The sequence below is a fragment of the Erinaceus europaeus genome, chromosome 10 (assembly GCF_950295315.1).
Source record: "Erinaceus europaeus chromosome 10, mEriEur2.1, whole genome shotgun sequence".
NCBI lineage: Eukaryota > Metazoa > Chordata > Mammalia > Eulipotyphla > Erinaceidae > Erinaceus > Erinaceus europaeus.
In genome coordinates, this window is record NC_080171.1 from 7,356,054 (window position 1) to 7,375,356 (window position 19,303).

The window sequence follows — 19,303 nt, forward strand, 5'->3', positions numbered from 1 at the left end:
CAGAGAGAAACTGGGTAAATTTAAGTACCTTTAGCAGGCACATATGGACATCAAATAAATATTTCATATTTTAATGGAAAACTATTTCAAAGGTGAAAATGATGTTGGGGTCATAATTATATTCTCCTGAGATCTGAGGAAGTTAACACTTTCCCGTACCGAAAAACAAAAATAAATACCAAATTTATAAAAAATAATGCATATTTAATGTTACTCCTATCAAGTTTCCACCCAATTAAAGGAATGTAACAAGAGCTACAAAAGTTAGTCTGAAACCAGAAAATACCTACAATTGCCAAAGCAATCTTGAGAAAAAAGAAAAATTCTGGAGGTATCACACATCTTGACCTCAAGTTATACTGCACAGAGACTACTCAAAACCACCCAGTACAGGGCCTAGGTTGTGGTACACTCAGTTAAGCATACATATTACCAAGTGCAAGGAAGGCCCTGGATTTGCAGCCCTGCTCACCACCTACAGGGGGATGCTTCTCTCTGTCTTAGCTAATAAAAATTAGAAGGGGAAAGAAAAAATATACCAGAAAAGAGTGGCCACCATGAGCAGGGGAATCATGGTGTCAGCACCAACCCCCAGCAACAGCCCTGGTGGCAACTCAACCAAATCAAACAAAAAGTCTGCTTAGCACAGAGGAAGCTCAAAAACGCCCCACACCCATAGAGAACTGTTTTATTATAAAATTGGTTTCCTTTTGTATGTTAGTAGTTTACAATTCACCCCACCTTGGATGAAACTTGAAGGAATCATGCTAAGTGAGATGAGCCAGAAAGAGAAGGATGAACACAGGGTGATTTCACTCATGAGCAGAAATAAATAAGGACAGAAAAGGGAAACAAAGCAAAAATTGAACTTGTTTGGTATATTGCACCAAAGTGAAGGATTCTGGGGGAGGAGGGTGGATAGGAACAGTAGTGGGAAGAAGAGGGCCTTGCAGGACCTAGTACAAGTTGATGGACCTAATTTTTAAGAAGGGAGCCCAAAACATTAAATGGAACAAGGAAAGTCTCTTCAGCAAATGGTGTTGAGAAAATTGTGTTGAGCTATGCAGACAAATGAAACTGGGCCACCACATGGTGCCATCATATACTAAGGTCAACTCCAAATGGATCAAAGACTGTCATTAGACCAGAAGTCATTAAAATACATAGAAGGAAAAACTGGCAGAACTTTTCATAATCTATGCTTCAGAAATGACCTCAAAGACCTTATTACCAGAGCAAGGTAAGGGGGAACCGGTGGTAGTGCACCTGGTTGAACACACATGTTACAGTTACAAGGACCCAAGTTCAAAAGTCCCTGGCACCCGCCTGCAGGGGATAAGCTTCACAAGTTGTGAAACAGTGACACAGGTGCCCACAGTGCCACAGGTGCCCAGTCTCCCCCTTTTGCTCTCAATTTCTTTTTGTCTCTATTCAAATTAATTTTAAAAGAGTTAAAAAGAGCAAGGGAAACAATAACAAAAATAAAGCAATGGGACTATATCAAACTGAAAGCATCTGCACAGCAAAGGGAACCGATACCAAAATAGAGACACCCTATGGAACGAGAAAGGACCTTTCCATGCCATAAATCAGACAAAATGTTAACAACCAAAACATTAAAAAAAAAAACAAACCATACTTGGAAAATTTTTTTTTTAAAAATGAGTAGAGTATGTGAGTATAATCTATACCAAAGAAGAGATCCCAAATGCCTACAAACTTGGTGATTATCAGAGAAATGCAAGTAAAGACAAAGGCTAGGGAGATGGCATAATGGTTATGCAAACAACTTTCTTGTCTGAAGCTCTGAGGTCCTATATTCAACCCCCAACACTACCATAAGCCAGAGCTGAGTAATGCTTTAGTCTTTCTCTTTGTATCTCATTGAAACTATATATATACATATATATTTAAAAATCCAATAATGAGATACCACTTTACTCCTGTGAGAATGTCATACATTAGAAAAGATAGCCACAAAAAACGTAGATGCGATTACAAGAGTAAAGGGACCCTTCTACACTGCTGATTGGGAATGCAATCCCAGTGTAGAGCAATCTGGAGAATTTCCAGAAGGCTACTTTATAATCTGGTGATTCCTCTCCTGGGGATATATCCAAAGGAAGCAAATACACCCATATGAAGAGATCTGTGTACACCTATGCTCGTAACAGCACAACTTGTAATATTCCAGATTTGGAAGCAGCTTAGATGCCTAAGGAAAGATGAGTGACTGAGAAAGTTGTGATATATATGAATACTACTCAGCTATTAAAAATGTCATGATAACAATGTCATCTCCCTTGCCTTCTCTTGGATGGAGCTTGAAGGAATCATGTTAAGTGAGGTAAGTAAAAAAAAAAAAAAATGAAGGATGAATACATTTGATCTCACTTAGTAAGTGGAACTTAAACAAAGAAATGGGATACACAAAATAAACTTGGATTGGGTGTGGTGTATTACAACAAAGCAAAGCACTCGAGAAGGAGAGGAGGGGAATTAAGAGGGCTTTGAGGTCCTGATGCGTGATGATGGAAAAGGAACTAAGAACTGAGTGTGTTTTGTAAACACCTATCATGGGGTCTATGATGTTCTAACAACTGTACTGTAAACCATTAAACCTCCAATAAAATTGTAAGAAGACATAAACTCATTGACTGAATTAAGTTTGTTCTGAGAGTAATTCATCCCTCATGAATTAGCTTACCAGCTGCCACCACTCTGGGATCCTCGTGAGACCAATGTCTCCCAGCTGCACGACTATCTGCATTCTTATACCACCAACGAACATGAACTGCAGAAATAAAAAATAGACTTTAAAAACCATATGCAACTAACTACACACAAGAAATACAGAAAAAATTATTAGCAATGTTTCTTTTTAAAATAAAAATGAGTATAAAAGATAACTATGCTACTGATAAGATTTCTGAAGGATCAGTGATTTAATCACACTGGCTTTATAAATGAAAGAAAAGAGGGGGGGAGAGAAAAGTAATACAACGAGGTACAATCTCGATTAGACCCTCATTTAATTTAGAAACTATTATAAAAAATTGCTTACTATTTAACTTTTAGATAATACAAAGAGGAAATTTATAAAAGTATAATCTCACCTGTCAAGAGTAAACATTCTTAGTGGGTTTTGAAAATACATGAGTGAAATAAAATTAGGTCCTCACTGTATATAATGTTTAGTAACAGACATATACTCAGCATATTACCATTCTCCTAGTAATTACTTGAGGGTGAGAGTTTTGCAGACACCTGCCATGGGATATGAGATATTGTATCTATGTGTCAATAAGTGCATTGTAAATTATCATCCATGAATTAAAAAAATAATTAAAAAGTGAAACACAAATTTTGAGTAGTTTCTTTGAAAGTTATGCATGTCTAGAGCCGGCAAAATAGCTCACTTGGATAGTATACTAACCAGGTTTAAGCCTTGCCTCCATATGACAGTGAAGAAAACTTCAATGCTGTGCTATGTTTTTTTTTTCTATCTCCATCTATCTTTAAAAAAAACTATAAGAAAATAATACATATCGAACATGTTAGAGGCTTAAGAAATTTTAATGTCACTCAAAAATGAATATATGTTTTATTTTATAATAACATAACTGAACATACCAACACATACATACATATTTCCTAGATTACTGACAGTTTATAGCTTATTGATATTGCCAAATTTAAGGGAATTAACATGAGCCTAACATGCTGGAAAAGGCATGACACATTTTTGCATAAAAAATATATCATGATCTTCCTGACAACCTATCCATTCTGTAGTATTATATAAGAACTAAATGATCATATCCAGTGAAAATGGCACCTCATTACTGCTTTAATGTTTATTTTGAATCTTTAAATTATATTGAGTATTGGTCTGTGTGTCAACTTTTGTTTATGATTATCTCACTTAGCATAATTGCTTCCAGCTCCATCCAAGATAAAGTAAAGGATGCACATTTTAAACATCTGAATATTCTAGTGTGTTTATACACAATAATTTTTGTAGCCACTCATGTTGGATATGTGGGTTTCCTCCAAATTTGGGCTATCCCAATACTATACCCCTGTAGTATCATTTGAGTTCTATAAGTGTGATGCCTCCATTCTTGTTCTTTTTCTCAAGTCTTCTTTGGCAAGCCTAGGTATTTTCTGACTCCAGATAAACTCATAATTTTTGTTCTATTAATGAATTTTTTTGGGACCATGGTAGGGATTGCATTAAATCTATACATGGTTCTATCAGTTCAATGATGTTAATTCTTCCAATCCATGCACATGATATATATTTGCATTTCTTTATATTATTTTCTATTTCCTTGAATATTGACTCATAATTTTTAGTATGCAAGTCTTTTAACTTCCTTTGTTATGTCTACTTCTAGATATTTGATTGGTTTTGCTGCTATAGTGTATGGGATTGATTTCTACATTTCTTCTTTTGCATAGATGAATGCCACTGATCTTTATTAGTTTTTTTATATTTTTGCCTCCAGGGTTATTGCTGGGGCTTGGTCCCTGCACCACTAATCCACTGCTCCTGAAGGCTATTTTTTCCCCTTCTTTTGTCCTTGTTTTATTGTTGTTGTGGTTATTATTATTGTTGTTGGATAGGACAGAGAGAAATGGAGAGGGTAGGGGAAGACAGAGAGGAAGAGAGAAAGATAGACACATGCAGACCTGGTTCACAGCTCATGAAGTGACCCCTCCTGCAGGTGGGGAGCCAGGAGCTTGAATCGGGATCCTTATATTGGTCCTTGCGCTTCACGCAATGTGTGCTTAACCCACTGCACTACCACCTGACCCCCAATGTCACTGATTTTTATATACTAATTTTGTAAACTTCTACCTTACTATATTGCTTAGTAATTTCCAAGAGTTTCCTGCTAAACTTTGTAAGATTTTCTAATATATTATCATGTCATCTGCAAATAGCGAGTTTTTTTCTATTCCCATCTGCATTCCTTTAATTCTTTTTTTCTTTTTTTTCTTTTTTGGTTTATAAATCTCTCCTCTTTTATAAAAAGCTGCAATGAAACAAGCAATTCCTTTCATGTACAACTGTCAACTCTGAATATAGTTATGAATTATACCTAGGAAACTTGAATTTACCTAGGGAAGTTTTAGGGACTCTAAAACAAAATTCCTATTTAGGTCACAGAATACTGACTTCTACAATTTGGTGTATTTCTGAATGGGAAATTCCTGCCTCAAGAAACATGAATATTCTTAGAATCATCACAAGTATAAAAAGAAACTTCACAGTCTGGTTTACTTTTACCAAAGGTAAAATGATACACTGATCAACAACACAGGTCATTATCTAGAACCTCAGTAGTTCCTTAACACAAAATTCCACATAAAGTTTTTTTATCTGCTTGAGTTTTCCAAAGCACAACACTAATACAAAATATACTCAGCTCTCAGAAGTCCATGGGTTAAAGAAAAAGGAATTAAATATAAATGTTTACCAACTTTATACTTCCTAATTTTACAACAGCTTCAGGTGTTGAGACCTAATTGGTTTCTTGTGTCTTATCCATTATGAACATGCTTCAATCTTCTGTTTCATCTTTTGAGGACTTTGTTCTGTGATGTAGAAGATCATTTCACCTGGCTTTAATCATTTGGTCTTCCCAAATTTTAATTTCATTATAATAACTAACTATCATCTTCAGCAAGTTGAATATACACTTGCTTTTGAGAACTCGTAAGATTTTTCCAGCTTTTATTTACAGACCTCAGCCTTCCCTGTGCTGACAAGTCCTTAGTTTCCTGGAATCTTTCAGCTATAAAGATGTTATAAGCTGTGTGAGGTCTTTTTGGTTTCCCAAGCATTGTCAACTCTCTCTTTTTGATTATTGCCTTCTTTTTAAAACATTTCTGCAAGACTTCTTTTTCCAAAGATTCGATTTGAGTTGGTGTTAGATGTTTCTGAAGTTTGCTCAACTCTTCTTTGTATGACTCCCAGTCTGCCCTGTAAGCACCTTCATATACTTTTTTCTCTTCATCAGAAAGTTCCCTCCATTGTTGAGCAATTTGTTTAATTAGTACTGGAGTTTTCACAGCTGGGTTCTGGGCTTTAAACAGCGGAAGCTGTTCTTTAGAAAAACAAACTAGGAAGTCATCGGCTTCTTTGGGTAAGTCACGCCGGTGGAAAGCCAGTTTGGGAGAATCGAAAAACTGAAGGGAAGGCGCAGTAGGTTCCCAAAGCCCTGACAGAGGCCCGCTCCGGACTTGCCCAGGGAGCTCAGCGAGCCCCACATGCCAGAGCAGGGCCATGACGCCCGCGGGCCAGACGGGGAGCAGACTCCGGTGGCCCAGACTGGCGGCTGCAGGACGAGCCCATAGGCGAGCGGCACCATCAATTCTTTCCTTTTGTATACTCCTTATGGTTAGCACTTTCAACACTAAACTGAATATATATATATTATACAGTTGAAAAAAAAAGTTTATTGCTGATTAGAAATCTGACACCTTCAGGCTCACAAATACATTATAACAGCATTGAAATTATCTTTTCCTTACATGCTCTTATCAACCATTACTTTGTTGTTTGACATAGCTTTAGGTCTTCCACTTTTACCATCCTGGACTATTTTGTCACTCTGACATAAAGAACATAAGCTGAATATTAATGGTGATAGTGGGTAGTCCTCTCTAGTATTTGATCTAAGTGGGACAATTTTTAGTTTCTCAGCATTGAATATGATGCTAGCTGTAGGTTGTCTATAGAAATATAGAATAGAAAAAAACAAGAAAGAAATATAGAATAGGAGAGGAGAAACACCACAGTATTGCTCCACCATCCGAGAGCTTTTCCTGCTATCAAAGTGCTTCCATGTGGGGCCAGGTTATAAACCCAGGGCCTTGGTCATGGTAAGAGGTGGACTATCTCCCAGACCAATCTCAATTTTCCTTCTCTTCTATTTTCTATTATATAAATATTTCCCCTTTTCTATTTTCCCACTGGAGTCCATGTCTATTTTGTATGGTCATTTTCTCCCAGAATCTTACTGCAAACTAAATTTCTGTGCAACGAGTATCTGAGGTTTTGATGTGTTAGGTTTGCTATATCATTGAACCTAAAATGCAGACAAGGAGGCAACTGATAGATAAGAGGCTTTCAGATACTTCACAAGCTTTTCTCCGTCATTTATCCACTCAGGTCAACTTCACAAATACTTTTCAGTTTGCTGCAAAAAGTGTAATATAAAATGTGCTTTTATTAAATTAATATGTAAAACTTTATAGCATGTATTTTATTTATGTCTCAGAGTAACATGAGATGGACTTTTCTTTCTTTTGGCTTATCTATGTTGTTAACATTTATATTGCCTTAATAGTACTTTTCCACACAGAAACAATCTCCTCATTCCCAAGTATTATATATATATATATATGTATATGTATATATATATATATATATATATATGTAACAAGTAACATATCTTAAAAGTTTTCAACATAAAAGAAAATTATTTGTAATTATATGAGTGAGTAGCTGTTAACTAAACTTAAACAATTTCAGTTATATATACATCATTAAACTGTAAGCTATAAACTTATACAATGCTATTTCAATTATACCTCAATAAAATTTGAAAGAAGAAGTAAGGAAAAAAAAAACAATGAAAACCGGATAAAGAGAAACATTGTATGGTTTCAATGTTAACAAATAAAACAATGGAAAAGGCAGGATAAACATCTTAAACCCTTGGTTTACCTGTAGGCATGAGACCACTAATGGTGAAAGGGGCCAGGAGCTGAAAAGGGTTAAAGGGCCCTGTGTCCTGTGTTGGAGGGAATTACACATGGGTTGTAGGTGAGGTTTGTTGGCACATACACTGGGGAACTGTGAACTGTGTCTCTGAGACAAAAGCTGGTAAAACATGCCTCTAATAAAAATTAATACAATAAAAAAGAAAAATCTCCCAAAACCAAACCAAAATACAGAAAAGCACATCTAGAAGAAAAAAATTATGATGAATGGAATAGATAATTTCTTGAGGTTTCTTAAATTTTTTTTTTAAAAAAATTCATTTGCTGTATCAAAGAAGAAATCTGTATTTGACAAAGATATAAGGTGTTAACATTCTAAATAAGTCATATGTAAAACAAGGCCTGCTGAACTTTTAAAATCCTAAAATATTGGCAATAAAAATAATGGATCCCATAGTAAGAACACAGACCAACACAAGGAACTTAAGAGTTAATTACTTGGCAATTTGTTGAGGAAGTGGGCTATGGTACCTCAGTTGAGTCGTCCATATTCGCTGTGGAATGCGCCAACTAATCTTGTGTAGCCCAAATTGACATGAGCATGAACTGCCTTCTTAAATGCATCACCCCACAGAGCTGGTCCACCTGGTTTCATGTGAAAAATAGCTAGTTCATAGACCCCTAAGTTAAGGAGAAAAATATTGTATTTATAGATACTTCACAGGCATTTCTAATTATGTTTAATTTGATTTCAAATAAATGCTGATCTGTATGAACACATTAGAAAGATAATAACAGTCCACATTTATGTAGACATGTGTACTAATAATTTCAATTTTCTGTTCCTTTTATATTTAGAAAGTCCTTGTTATGCTTGAGGGTCAAGCTTATTATAGAGAACAAGAGTAAAAGGACTGGAAGTTACAGGTAAGTTGCTGTTTTAAATAGTGAAGTTTGTCAATAAAAATACTGAGAATGTATAATGGAATAGAACTTATATTAGTTGTCTGAATCTATATGATGAGAAAGTAATTAACAAGGAAATGTTGCCAAATCTCCTGCAGTTCTATCCTTTTGTCTATTTTCAGTGCCTTTTTTTCTTTATATCATTTCCCATTATGGCAGTCTATTTTTAACAGGAAAAACAAGTGGACATGGATATGATAGTGCTTTTGAGGGAAAAACACTAAATGATATGTCAATTATTCCTAAATATCCTGGTCCATGTTTGAAAACAGTTTACCTGCTTGATGGAATTATAGTCAGCAGAACGAATGTAAGGAAAAAAATATGCAAAAGTTGTTAGAGGAAGATAACCATGATTTTATTCTTTCTAAGTAGCTAATGAGATAATTTTGATGACATACAACATCTAAGGGAAGATAATGGATAAAGAAATAAGTAAACATTTCAAATCTTACATCATTGAAAATGCACAATGCTGTTGGAAATAAGGAAAATAAAACCAAATTTTGGTGGCCAATGCTTTTTCTAACTGACTTGTGTTGAAAGCTGAATTGCAATAGTATTTCTTTAAGTCAACAAGAATTAAAATTAGAAAGAAGACATATATTTAGGGATTACTTCCAAATTGAGAAGTAAGGAGGAAGACACATAGACCATAGCAATAAGGTTTGCAGTATCAGTCAGTTAGTTTTATAAGCAAAGTTGCATTTAATGATTTAAAATCAGTTGTAATTTGTGGAAAGTTGTATTTAAGTTTATACTATTTTAAAATTATGACAAAATTTTATATGCTATCCTTCCTCCACCTACCCACACATGGGCTGTCTGCTCCTACAGCTCAACTTCTACTTGGACCAGGTCAACTTCTCTAATATATTGTTAAAGCTTCAAAATTACTTAAGATCTCACTATGGAAAATTACACATCATTACTTACTGCTCATTTCTTAAAGGATAAGCAGATAACATTAATTTTATTATTAATAATGAGCATAGATTTCTATAGTAAATAAGCTTAACTTTATTCTTCCAAGAAGAACATAAGCATAAGCTGTATAGCTTAAGATCTTTAATATTTTGCCATCAAATTCAAAGTTAGCAAGAGAAAAGGACTTACCTCCTTCTGGAGGTTTTTCTAGTTTGCACCATGGTATCATGTACGTAATCTCACTCTCTTGTTTATCAATCAGAGGCAAATTTGGAATAATAAACTGCTCCTGCCATTCCTTATCATTGGCCAGTGCTTTCCGAACTTTGGTTCTATGAGCAAAGTTATCTGTGGGAAGAAAAGATACAAGAGATGGTTTAAATTCAAGGTCATCTGTGCTTTTTCAGAACTCTGCCCCTTACTGTAAGTTTTCACTGAGACCACATAGAGGCATGTATTGTGCTATACATAAAGCATATAAAACATGATAAACATAAAGTATTTATCTTTAAGTTGCTCATGTTCTAACACAGAACCTGAAATGTGGACAACGTATTTCATACATGCATGTGTAGAGAGACAGGAGGGAGGGACAGAGGGAAAGAGAGGGAGGGAGGGAGGGAGCTTCCCCCAGTGCTATGGTGCTGCCATATGGTGATAGAAGGGTTGCTGTCTTGGTAAGGAGCACATTCTTCCTGGCGTGCTGCCTCCCAGCTCCATTAGGTAAGCTATTGAGGCTTTCTGTGCTTATATTTTACTTTAGAAATAAGGACAATGATATGATGTCAATCTTCAGGGTTGCCCATGAAGTTAAGTGAATTAGTATATGAAAGCCACTTAGAAGACTGGCATGCAGTTAAGAACCAATACATTAAATGTCTGATCACCTTAACTGGTGCATTTATAGTGCCAATTTAAACAAAGAAAATCTTTTTATGGTGATGGGTGGTCAACTCACAGTACTCCTTAAAAACTTAACACTACTCTGCCACTTACGGAAGATTGGTGTTGAAATGATTGCAGCCTAGACTATTCCCAGCTGTGACCACGGACTGAGAACTCAGACTGACAGAGACTCAGAGACTACACAGGCTCCTTTGCTATGAATGGATATGGGCCTCAGGTCAGATTGATGAAGTAAATATTTAATGGCACTTATATACTTTCCTCATGTTTGGGAGCTACTGTCTGCCCAACTCTAGCTTTCTAGTTACATTCTAAACTCTTAACACTGTCTTTCCAGACCACATTTTTAGTCCACCTGCATATTAGCTATCAAGCTTAGGCAAAATATACTAAAGTCATGGGCCACTTGGAACATATCTAAAATGGACTTCCTAGCTTCTTTTCACCCAAGATCCTTAATCTCGTCTGCTTCATTCCTACTTTTTGGTTCCTGCTTATTGAACACTTTGTTCTGCTTTATACCTTACTGTCTGCCAGCCACCAAGTTGCAAATGTCACTATGATTCCTTCCTGACTTTGCTGGGCAGACAACCTCACCAGTGTGTCCCAGAACCTCACCTCTCCAGAGCCCTACCCCACTAGGGAAAGATAGAAACAGGTTGGTGGTATGGATCCACCTGCCAACGTCCATATCCAGCAGAGAAACAATTACACAAGCTAGACCTTCCACCTCTGCACCCCATAAAGAATTTTGATCCACACTCTCAAGGGGGAGAAATGTTAAGGGAAGATGACTAGAGGTCTCTGAACTCCAATTCTATCAGGACCTGGGTAGAAAGGAGGAAAAAATGAAAGACACCTTTTTCCTAGATTGGAAAAATAAACATTATTAAAATGTTCAAAAGTGGGGGTCTGGCAGTAGCACAGTGGGTTAAGCACACATGGTATGAAGCACAAGGACTGGCTCAAGGATTGTGGTTCAAGCCCCAGGCTCCCTGTCTGCAGGGGAGTGGATTCATGGGTGGTGAAGCAGGTCTGCAGTTGTCCTTTTCTTCTCTTCTCTGTCTCCCCCTACTCTTCATTTCTCTCTGTTCTATCCAACAACAACAACATCAGCAATAACAACAATAATAATGACAACAATAAGGGCAACAAAATGGGAAAAATGGCCTCCAGGAGCAGTGGATTTGTAGTGCAGGCACCAAGCTCCAGCAATAACCCTGGAGGAAAAAAAAAATGTCCAAAAGCAACATACAATTTCAGTGCAATCTCTATCAAGATTTCAATGGCATTTTCCAAGGAAATGTGTGTATGTGTGTGTGTGGGGGAGCACAAATAGCCAAAGCACTTTTGAGAAAAAAAAATGGAAGCATCATGCTCCTGAACTTCAGTTTATATTACAAAGCAACAGTAATTAAAACAGCATGGCACTGAAATAAAAAAATGAACACATGGAACTATGGAACATAGTTGAAATCCCAGAAATAAGCCCAAACACATATATAATCACCTATAAGATAAAGGGGCCAATACCATTCATTGGGTAAAAGGAAGTCTCTTCAACAAATGGTGCTGTGACAATTGGACAGCCACACGTAGAAAAATAAAACTAGATCATCTAGCACCATGCACCAAAACCAGATCAAAATGGATCAAGGTTTTAGACATTAGAACAGAAACTAAATTACATAGAAGAAAATATCAACAAAACATGCTAGGATCTAAACATTAAAGACATATTTGTAGACTCGAGTCCAAGAGTAAACAAATGGGACTATATATCAAACTAAAAAACAAACTACTTCAGGATAACCAGGCAACTCAGTAACCAGGAGAAGATATTTACACATCTCACATCAGACAATGACTGATATCAAACATCTATAAAGAACTGGTACAGCTTAACAAAAAAAGAAAAAAAGAAGTAATAACCCAATAAAGAAGTGGGCCAAAGAATTGAACAGGCAGTTCACCAAAGAACAGATACACATGACCCACACACATATGAAGAAATCCTAGGATGGGGGTATACTGCATATTGGTTATGCAAACAGACTTTCATTCTTGAGACTCCAAAGTTTCAGGTTCAATTCCCTGCACTACCATAAATCAGAGCTGAGAAGTCCTTTGGTAAGAAAAGTAAAAAAGTAAAAAGAAAAAAAATGCTCCAATTTACCTATAATAAGAGAAATGTAAATCAAAATTATACAGATTCCATGTCACATTTGTGAGTATGGCCTATATCAACAACACAGGAAACAGGAGGTATTGTTGGCAGTTTGTGGAGAAAATGGGACTCATCTGTACTGCTGGTGGGAATACCAATCAGTACCACCCCTTTTGAAGATGGTATGGAGACTTCTTAAACAAATAAAAATGAAATGACCAGATGATTTGGAAATACCATTATTAGTTATTTACTCAAAGGACACACACTTATCCAAAAGGCTGTCTACCTCCATAGTCATAGTTGCATTATTCACAGTGGCCAAAGAGTGGATACAACCTAAATGCCCCTCAACACAAGACTGGCTACAGAAGTTATGGGATATATATTCCATGGAGTATTACTCTGCAATAAAAAATATGCTATTTTGTCTTTTGGGATAAAATGGATGGGACTGGAGGTAATTATGCTTATCAAAATTAAGTAAAAAGATGAAAGACAACTACCATATGGTTTGACTCATATCTAGAATCTAGAGAACTGATACACATGAACTTGCAAAAAAAAAATAAGTAGGGAGTTGGGCAGTAGCGCAGCGGGTTAAGCGCAGGTGGCGCAAAGCACAAGGACCGGCGTGAGGATCCCGGTTCGAGCCCCCGGCTCCCCACCTGCAGGGGAGTCGCTTCACAGGCAGTGAAGCAGGTCTGCAGGTGTCTGTCTTTCTCTCCCCCCCTCTGTCTTCCCCTCCTCTCTTCATTTCTCTCTGTCCTGTCCAATAACGACAACATCAATAACAACAACTACAATAACAACAACAACAACAATGGTCCTGGAGGTGGTGCAGTGGCTAAGACATAGACTCTTAAGCATGAGGTCCTGAGTTCCTGAGTTCAATCCCGGCAGCACATGTATCAGAGTAATGGCTGGTTCTTTCTCTCCTATCCTTCTCATGAATAAATAAATTCTTTAAAAAAAAAGTAAGAAAACTGTTTCTAAGACTTGTGAATACAATAGTGGTGATCTTTGGGAGGTGAGAGAATGGGGACACAGAACTTTGGTGGTGGGTGTGGTGTGGAACTAGACCCTGAAATCTGACAGTTTTATAACCTACTATAATCACAAGTGAAAATTCTAAAAAGTGTTATCACAAAGATATATATATATATATTGACTGGTGTTTCACCTGGTAGAACGAACACTCATGTTATATGCAACGACCTTTTTCAAGTCCTGGGTCCATACTTACATGGGAGAAGTTTTACAAGTGGTGGAGCACTGCTGCAGGTATCTCTCTTTCTCTCTCTCTCTCTCTCTCTCTCTCTCTCTATCTCCCACCTTACCTCTTAGTTTCTCTGTCTCTATTTGAAATACATTAAAGTCAATAAAATAAAATATCAAAACTACGAGGTGGGCCTGGTTGGAGAACAAGGAGCACAGATGATGAGACAGGAGAGGAAAACTGAGGATAGCCAGGCCTTGTTTGCACAGAGCTTAAAACCTGAGGCTCAGTGGCCTGGACTTCACCCTGCAGGCTTACCAAGGCCTCTTTTTTAAAAAAAATATTTATTCCCTTTTGTTGCCTTTGTTGTTTTATTATTGTAGTTCTTATTGTTACTGATGTCATCATTGTTGGGTAGAATGGAGAGAGAAGGGGAAGAAATACAGGGGGAGAGAAAGATAGACACCTGCAGACCTGCTTCACCGCTTGTGAAGCGACTCCCCTGCAGGTGGGGAGGCGGGAGCCGGGGGCTTGAACCGGGATCCTTACGCGGGTCATTGAGCTTTGCACCACCTGCGCTTAACCTATTGCGCTACCGCCGGACGACGTCCCTACCAACGCCTCTTAAAGGGCTTAAACAAAGGGACGACACAACGTTCACGAGAGGAGAGAAGTAGGGGGAAACCTAGTTGGGTGTTCTTAGTCATTTGGGTAGAGGTCATGCAGGCAGTGGCGTTGGTCCTGCAGAAAAACAATCTCCCAGGGAGCTGTCAGAGGAGCTTGCAAAGCACCTAGGATTGGGAGTCCAATTATACTACCTGTCTCTTCGGTCCAAACTGTCCTCCTTCCAACTCTTTATTCCAAAATATGAAAATTTACTGTTTTTTCAAGCCCTTTGTGACTTGAAATTTGATGTCATATTTTCCATAAATTAATGAAATATTCCAGCAGTGGTCTGTTAGAGGTATACTATTTGAAAGAATTGATCATTAATATTTTTGTTATTGCTTTTTAAAACTTATTTATTTATTCCCTTTTGTTGCCCTTGCTGTTTTATTGTTATAGTAGTTATTATTGTTGCCATCATTATTGGATAGGACAGAAATGGAGAGGGGAGGGAAAGACAGAGAGGGGGAGAGAAAGAGAGACACCTGCAGACCTGCTTCACCACCTGTGAAGCGACTCCTCTGCAGGTGGGGAGCTGGGGGCTGGAACCAGGATCTCGAACAAGGACCCTTAGTCCATTCTTGTGCTTTACGCCACATGCACTTAACCTTCTGTGCAACCGCCTGACTCCCTTGGTATTGCTTTTAATTTTTTTTTTTTAGTATGCAGTCTTTCTTGTTTGATAGGACAGAGAAAAATTTAGTGGAAAGGAGGAGACAGAGACGGGGAGAGAAAGAGAAATACCTGTAGCCCTGCCTGACCACTTAGGAAGCTTCTCCACTGCAGAAGGGGACTGGGGGCTCAAACCTGAACCCCTGTGCATGATAACTATGTCCTCAGCTGGGCGTGCAACCACCTGGCCCTGTTTTTTTAAAAGTTTTTAACTTGTATGTATTTGTAGTAGTGTAGGTCAAAGGACTCAGTATCATGTAACATCTGCTAGGATGAAAATCTGCACCGAATATTAAAGCTGACAACTCATACCATACTTCCAAACATGAAACACTGTATTCAGTCTGCCGCCTAGTTCTGTGCTCCAGAATCCAACCAGTTCAGAGTGAGATGTCTGCAGATGAATATTTTTCTTAATATTTTCTAGGAACTCATTCATCTTTGAGGACTTGAGAGAATAGGTACGAAACTCATAGATTGTACCATCATCCTGTCTGGGGTCTGTAGCAAAACATGAGCACATCTGAAAAAAGAAAAGAAAAGCTAATGTAAATATCAATATTTTGAAAAGCGAGGGTTTATAATATTGTCACAACCAAACCTGAGAATAGAAGCAAAAGTAATCTGTCTGCACATTGGTTGTTTGCAATGATATTTATTAGAATCACTTTAAAGTATTTTTACCTTATGCATCTCACCAAGTGTGTAGGCATTTCCCTTTATTCTCTTTGGTCTAAGAGAAAAACTCATTTTTTGATTCTTTTTTTTTTTATTTTAATTTTTTTATTTATTCCCTTTTGTTGCCCTTGTTATTTTATTGTTGTAGTTATCATTGCTGTCATTGTTGTTGGATAGAACAGAGAGAAATGGAGAGAGGAGGGGAAGAAAGAGAGGGGGAGAGAAAGATAGACACCTGCAGACCTGCTTCACCGCTTGTGAAGCGACTCCCCTGTAAGTGGGGAGTCAAGGCTCGAACCAGGATCCTTATGCCGGTGCTTGTGCTTTGCGCCACCTGCGCTTAACCCGCTGTGCTACAGCCCGACTCCCTCATTTTTTGATTCTTAAAGCAAAGGCGATTTGCACCCGTGCCAAAGCATTTTCTAAACGTAGTGACATAAATGACTGGTGAAAGATAGGTCTGAAAGCTTAGAAACTACAACCTGTCCAGTTGCGCTGTTGTATGGAGATGCGTGTGAACTATTAGATATATGTAGAAGCCCTAGAAAAAGTCAGTAAAATACCCCTTGAAGTACAGTGACTTCATAACAGGCATATTCTCACTGTTACTAATTTTTTTCATATGAATTTAATTTTCAGTAGTAAGCACTGCGCCTTCACTGTACTCAAGGAAGCTTTCTTTGGCGCTTCCTTCAATGGTATCTTTTACTTTCTTTCTCTTTCTCTCTCTCTGCCTTTTTTTTTTTTAAATAGCAACATGTATTTGTAAAAAAAAAAAATAAATAAATCCTTTTTGTATATTTTTCTCATCTGAGGTTAATTTGCTATCATTGTGTTTAACTGGTTCCTAGTTTTTCTGCCTGTTCTGGGCACTGACCACAGGAGGTGGGCTGCTTAGGACACCCCAGCTACCACTGGTCAACTGTCCTTTCTCTTCAAGGCTCAGTAAAATGTGTTGTCTGCCTCATATTTCTTTTCACAAAGGGAGGCCTGTTCTGCTGCCTGTTCTGGCTTCCATTTTTTCTTTCTACCTCAACTTTGGTTTGTCAAGAAATAAATCTACTATGGCAGGGCCCACCAGTCTTGGGAAAGGACTTTTTGAGTTAGCACAAGGGCACTGGCCAACAAAAGAGCGGCAGCTGGAACTTTTGGGGTTTCTTTCTTAAAATTGTATTAGTGACTTAATTAGAAAATTACAGAATTAATTACAAGATTAGAAGAGAACGGGTATAATTCCACACTGTTCTCACCACCAGAGTTCTGAATCCCCATCCCGTCCACTGGAAGCGACAACAGTTCTCCCAAGGTCACAAACATGGATTGACTATTTTGTCTACAACTGTCTGCCTATATTTATTTATATTTACCCTTCTTCTTTTTTTAAAAGATTTTATTTATTTATTTATTTATTTATTTATTTATTTATTTATTTATGAGAAAGATAGGAGGAGAGGGAGAAAGAACCAGACATCACTCTGGCACATGTGCTGCCGGATCGACCACAGGATGGTCGATCATGTTTGAGAGTCCAATGCTTTAGCCGCTGTGCCACCTCCTGGACCACTCCCTTTTTTTTCTTCCATGATTCCATCTTTCCATTTCTAGATCACATCTACACCTATTACTGCTTCTGAGTGCCCTTCTTTTTTTTTTTCCTCTTCTCTTTCCCGGTCCTGATAGAGTTGGAGTTCAGAACGCTCTGGTCATCTTCCCCTATCATTTCTCCCCACTGGGAATTTGGACCAAAATTCTTTTTGGGGTGCAGGAGGTGGGAGGTCCTGCTTTTGTAAGTGTTTCTCTGTTGGCTATGGGTGGGACTTTAGGGATTTCCTTAGGTCTGTGGAGGCCAGGAAAGTCCTTTGACCCCGGGCAGCTTGCTAGATAGGTCTTCCCTTAGGAGAGTTTCCCTCCAGAAAGTAAAGAGACAGACAGACAGACAAACAAAAACACAACCTTGCACTAGAAATCTGGCAAGACACGGTGAGCCGATCCCTCAGGTGTGGTGAACTAGCTCCATGACCCACGTGCGGGCCCCACGTACCCTGCAGACCCCCTCCCCCTGCGGCCAGTGCTGGTCCAAGTGGCAGTTACCTGAGGCTTGAACATCTTCGCGAGCAGGGCATGAGCCAGGCCACCTCTGAGGGCAAGCATGGTGCAGCTTCGGCCACAGACGGGACAGTTCCCCTGGGTCTCGACTCCCCTCCTGTGAGCTACACCTGTCGGGCGCCCACAGGCTCAGCTTCTGCCCTGAAGTCTGGAAGAGCAGACACTCAGTCAGGCCCAGGCTTCCTAGCAGTTGTTGGGTCCTCGAGTTTTGTCAGCTGTCTGGAACTTCTGATGTGTATCAGAAGAGTTTCTTCCGACATTCTAACTCAGAGCATCAGAGCTGACTTGAGAATTCTGAGAGCCTTCCTGTTCCACCTTGTGGAGCCTTTCCTCTTAGCTGCTTCTGTGCTGTGTTGTGTATGATGGTTTCATGATTCGAGGATTAAGGTCTGGGGTTGTACTGTGTGTGTACTGTTCATATTCTTTGAATCAGTTCTTCAGAAAGGACCCTTTTAAAAACAGTGACTCCATACTTGGGTTTCTCTGCAGATGACATAAATCTTTTGCCTTTTACTAAAAACAGTTACTCCAAAGGGAAGGCGTCTTCTTCCCCCTGCTCCCCCCCCAAAAAAATCAAGAGAACATAAAGCATCTGTGCTTAGACTGGATGTTTTCATTTTATTTTATTTATTTACTTATTGGATAGAGAAATAAATTGAAAGGGAAAAGGAGCTAGAGAAACACCTGCAGCACTGTTTCACCCCTTGTGAAGCTTCTCACCTGCAGGTGGGGACTGGGGGTTTGAACCCTGGGACTTGTGCATTGTAACATGTTCTGTTCAACTGAGTACACCACCATCACCACCACCCCCACTCTCGTAGACTGCATCTTTATATTTAAATTTATATTCCTTTTTTAAAAATACTTATTCCCTTTTGTTGCCCTTGTTTTATTGTTGTAGTATTATTGTTGTTATTGATGTCGTTCTTGATGGATATGACAGAGAGAAATGGAGAGATGAGGGGAAGACAGAGAGGGGGAGAGAAAGACAGACACCTGCAGACCTGCTTCACCACCTGCAAAGTGATTCCCCTGCAGCCCTGCAGGTGGGGAGCCGGGGGCTTGAACCGGGATCCTTATGCCAGTCCTTGCACTTTGCGCTATGTGCACTTAACCAGCTGCGGTACTGCCCGACTCCCTTAAATTTGTATTCTTATATTCTCCCAAGTAATTAACAATTTACCCACTCTTTCAAGCCATATCTATAAAATAGTTACTGAGGTAAAACTTTTTTGGAAATTGGAATATAGAGCAAAGTA

At 38.4% G+C, this 19,303-nt stretch overlaps 1 protein-coding gene and 1 pseudogene across 1 annotated transcript; both read right to left on the minus strand.

The window, feature by feature from the left end:
• Positions 1–81: 81 nt before the first annotated feature.
• On the minus strand, positions 82–18,089 carry LOC103107378 (protein NipSnap homolog 3A). The gene is given in 6 exon segments (XM_007516170.3): positions 82–161; positions 2,711–2,794; positions 8,269–8,418; positions 9,820–9,978; positions 15,573–15,783; positions 18,030–18,089. Coding segments are annotated over 6 exon segments (744 nt in total).
• Positions 5,625–6,360, minus strand: LOC103107383 (transcription factor A, mitochondrial-like; annotated as a pseudogene).
• Positions 18,090–19,303: the final 1,214 nt, after the last annotated feature.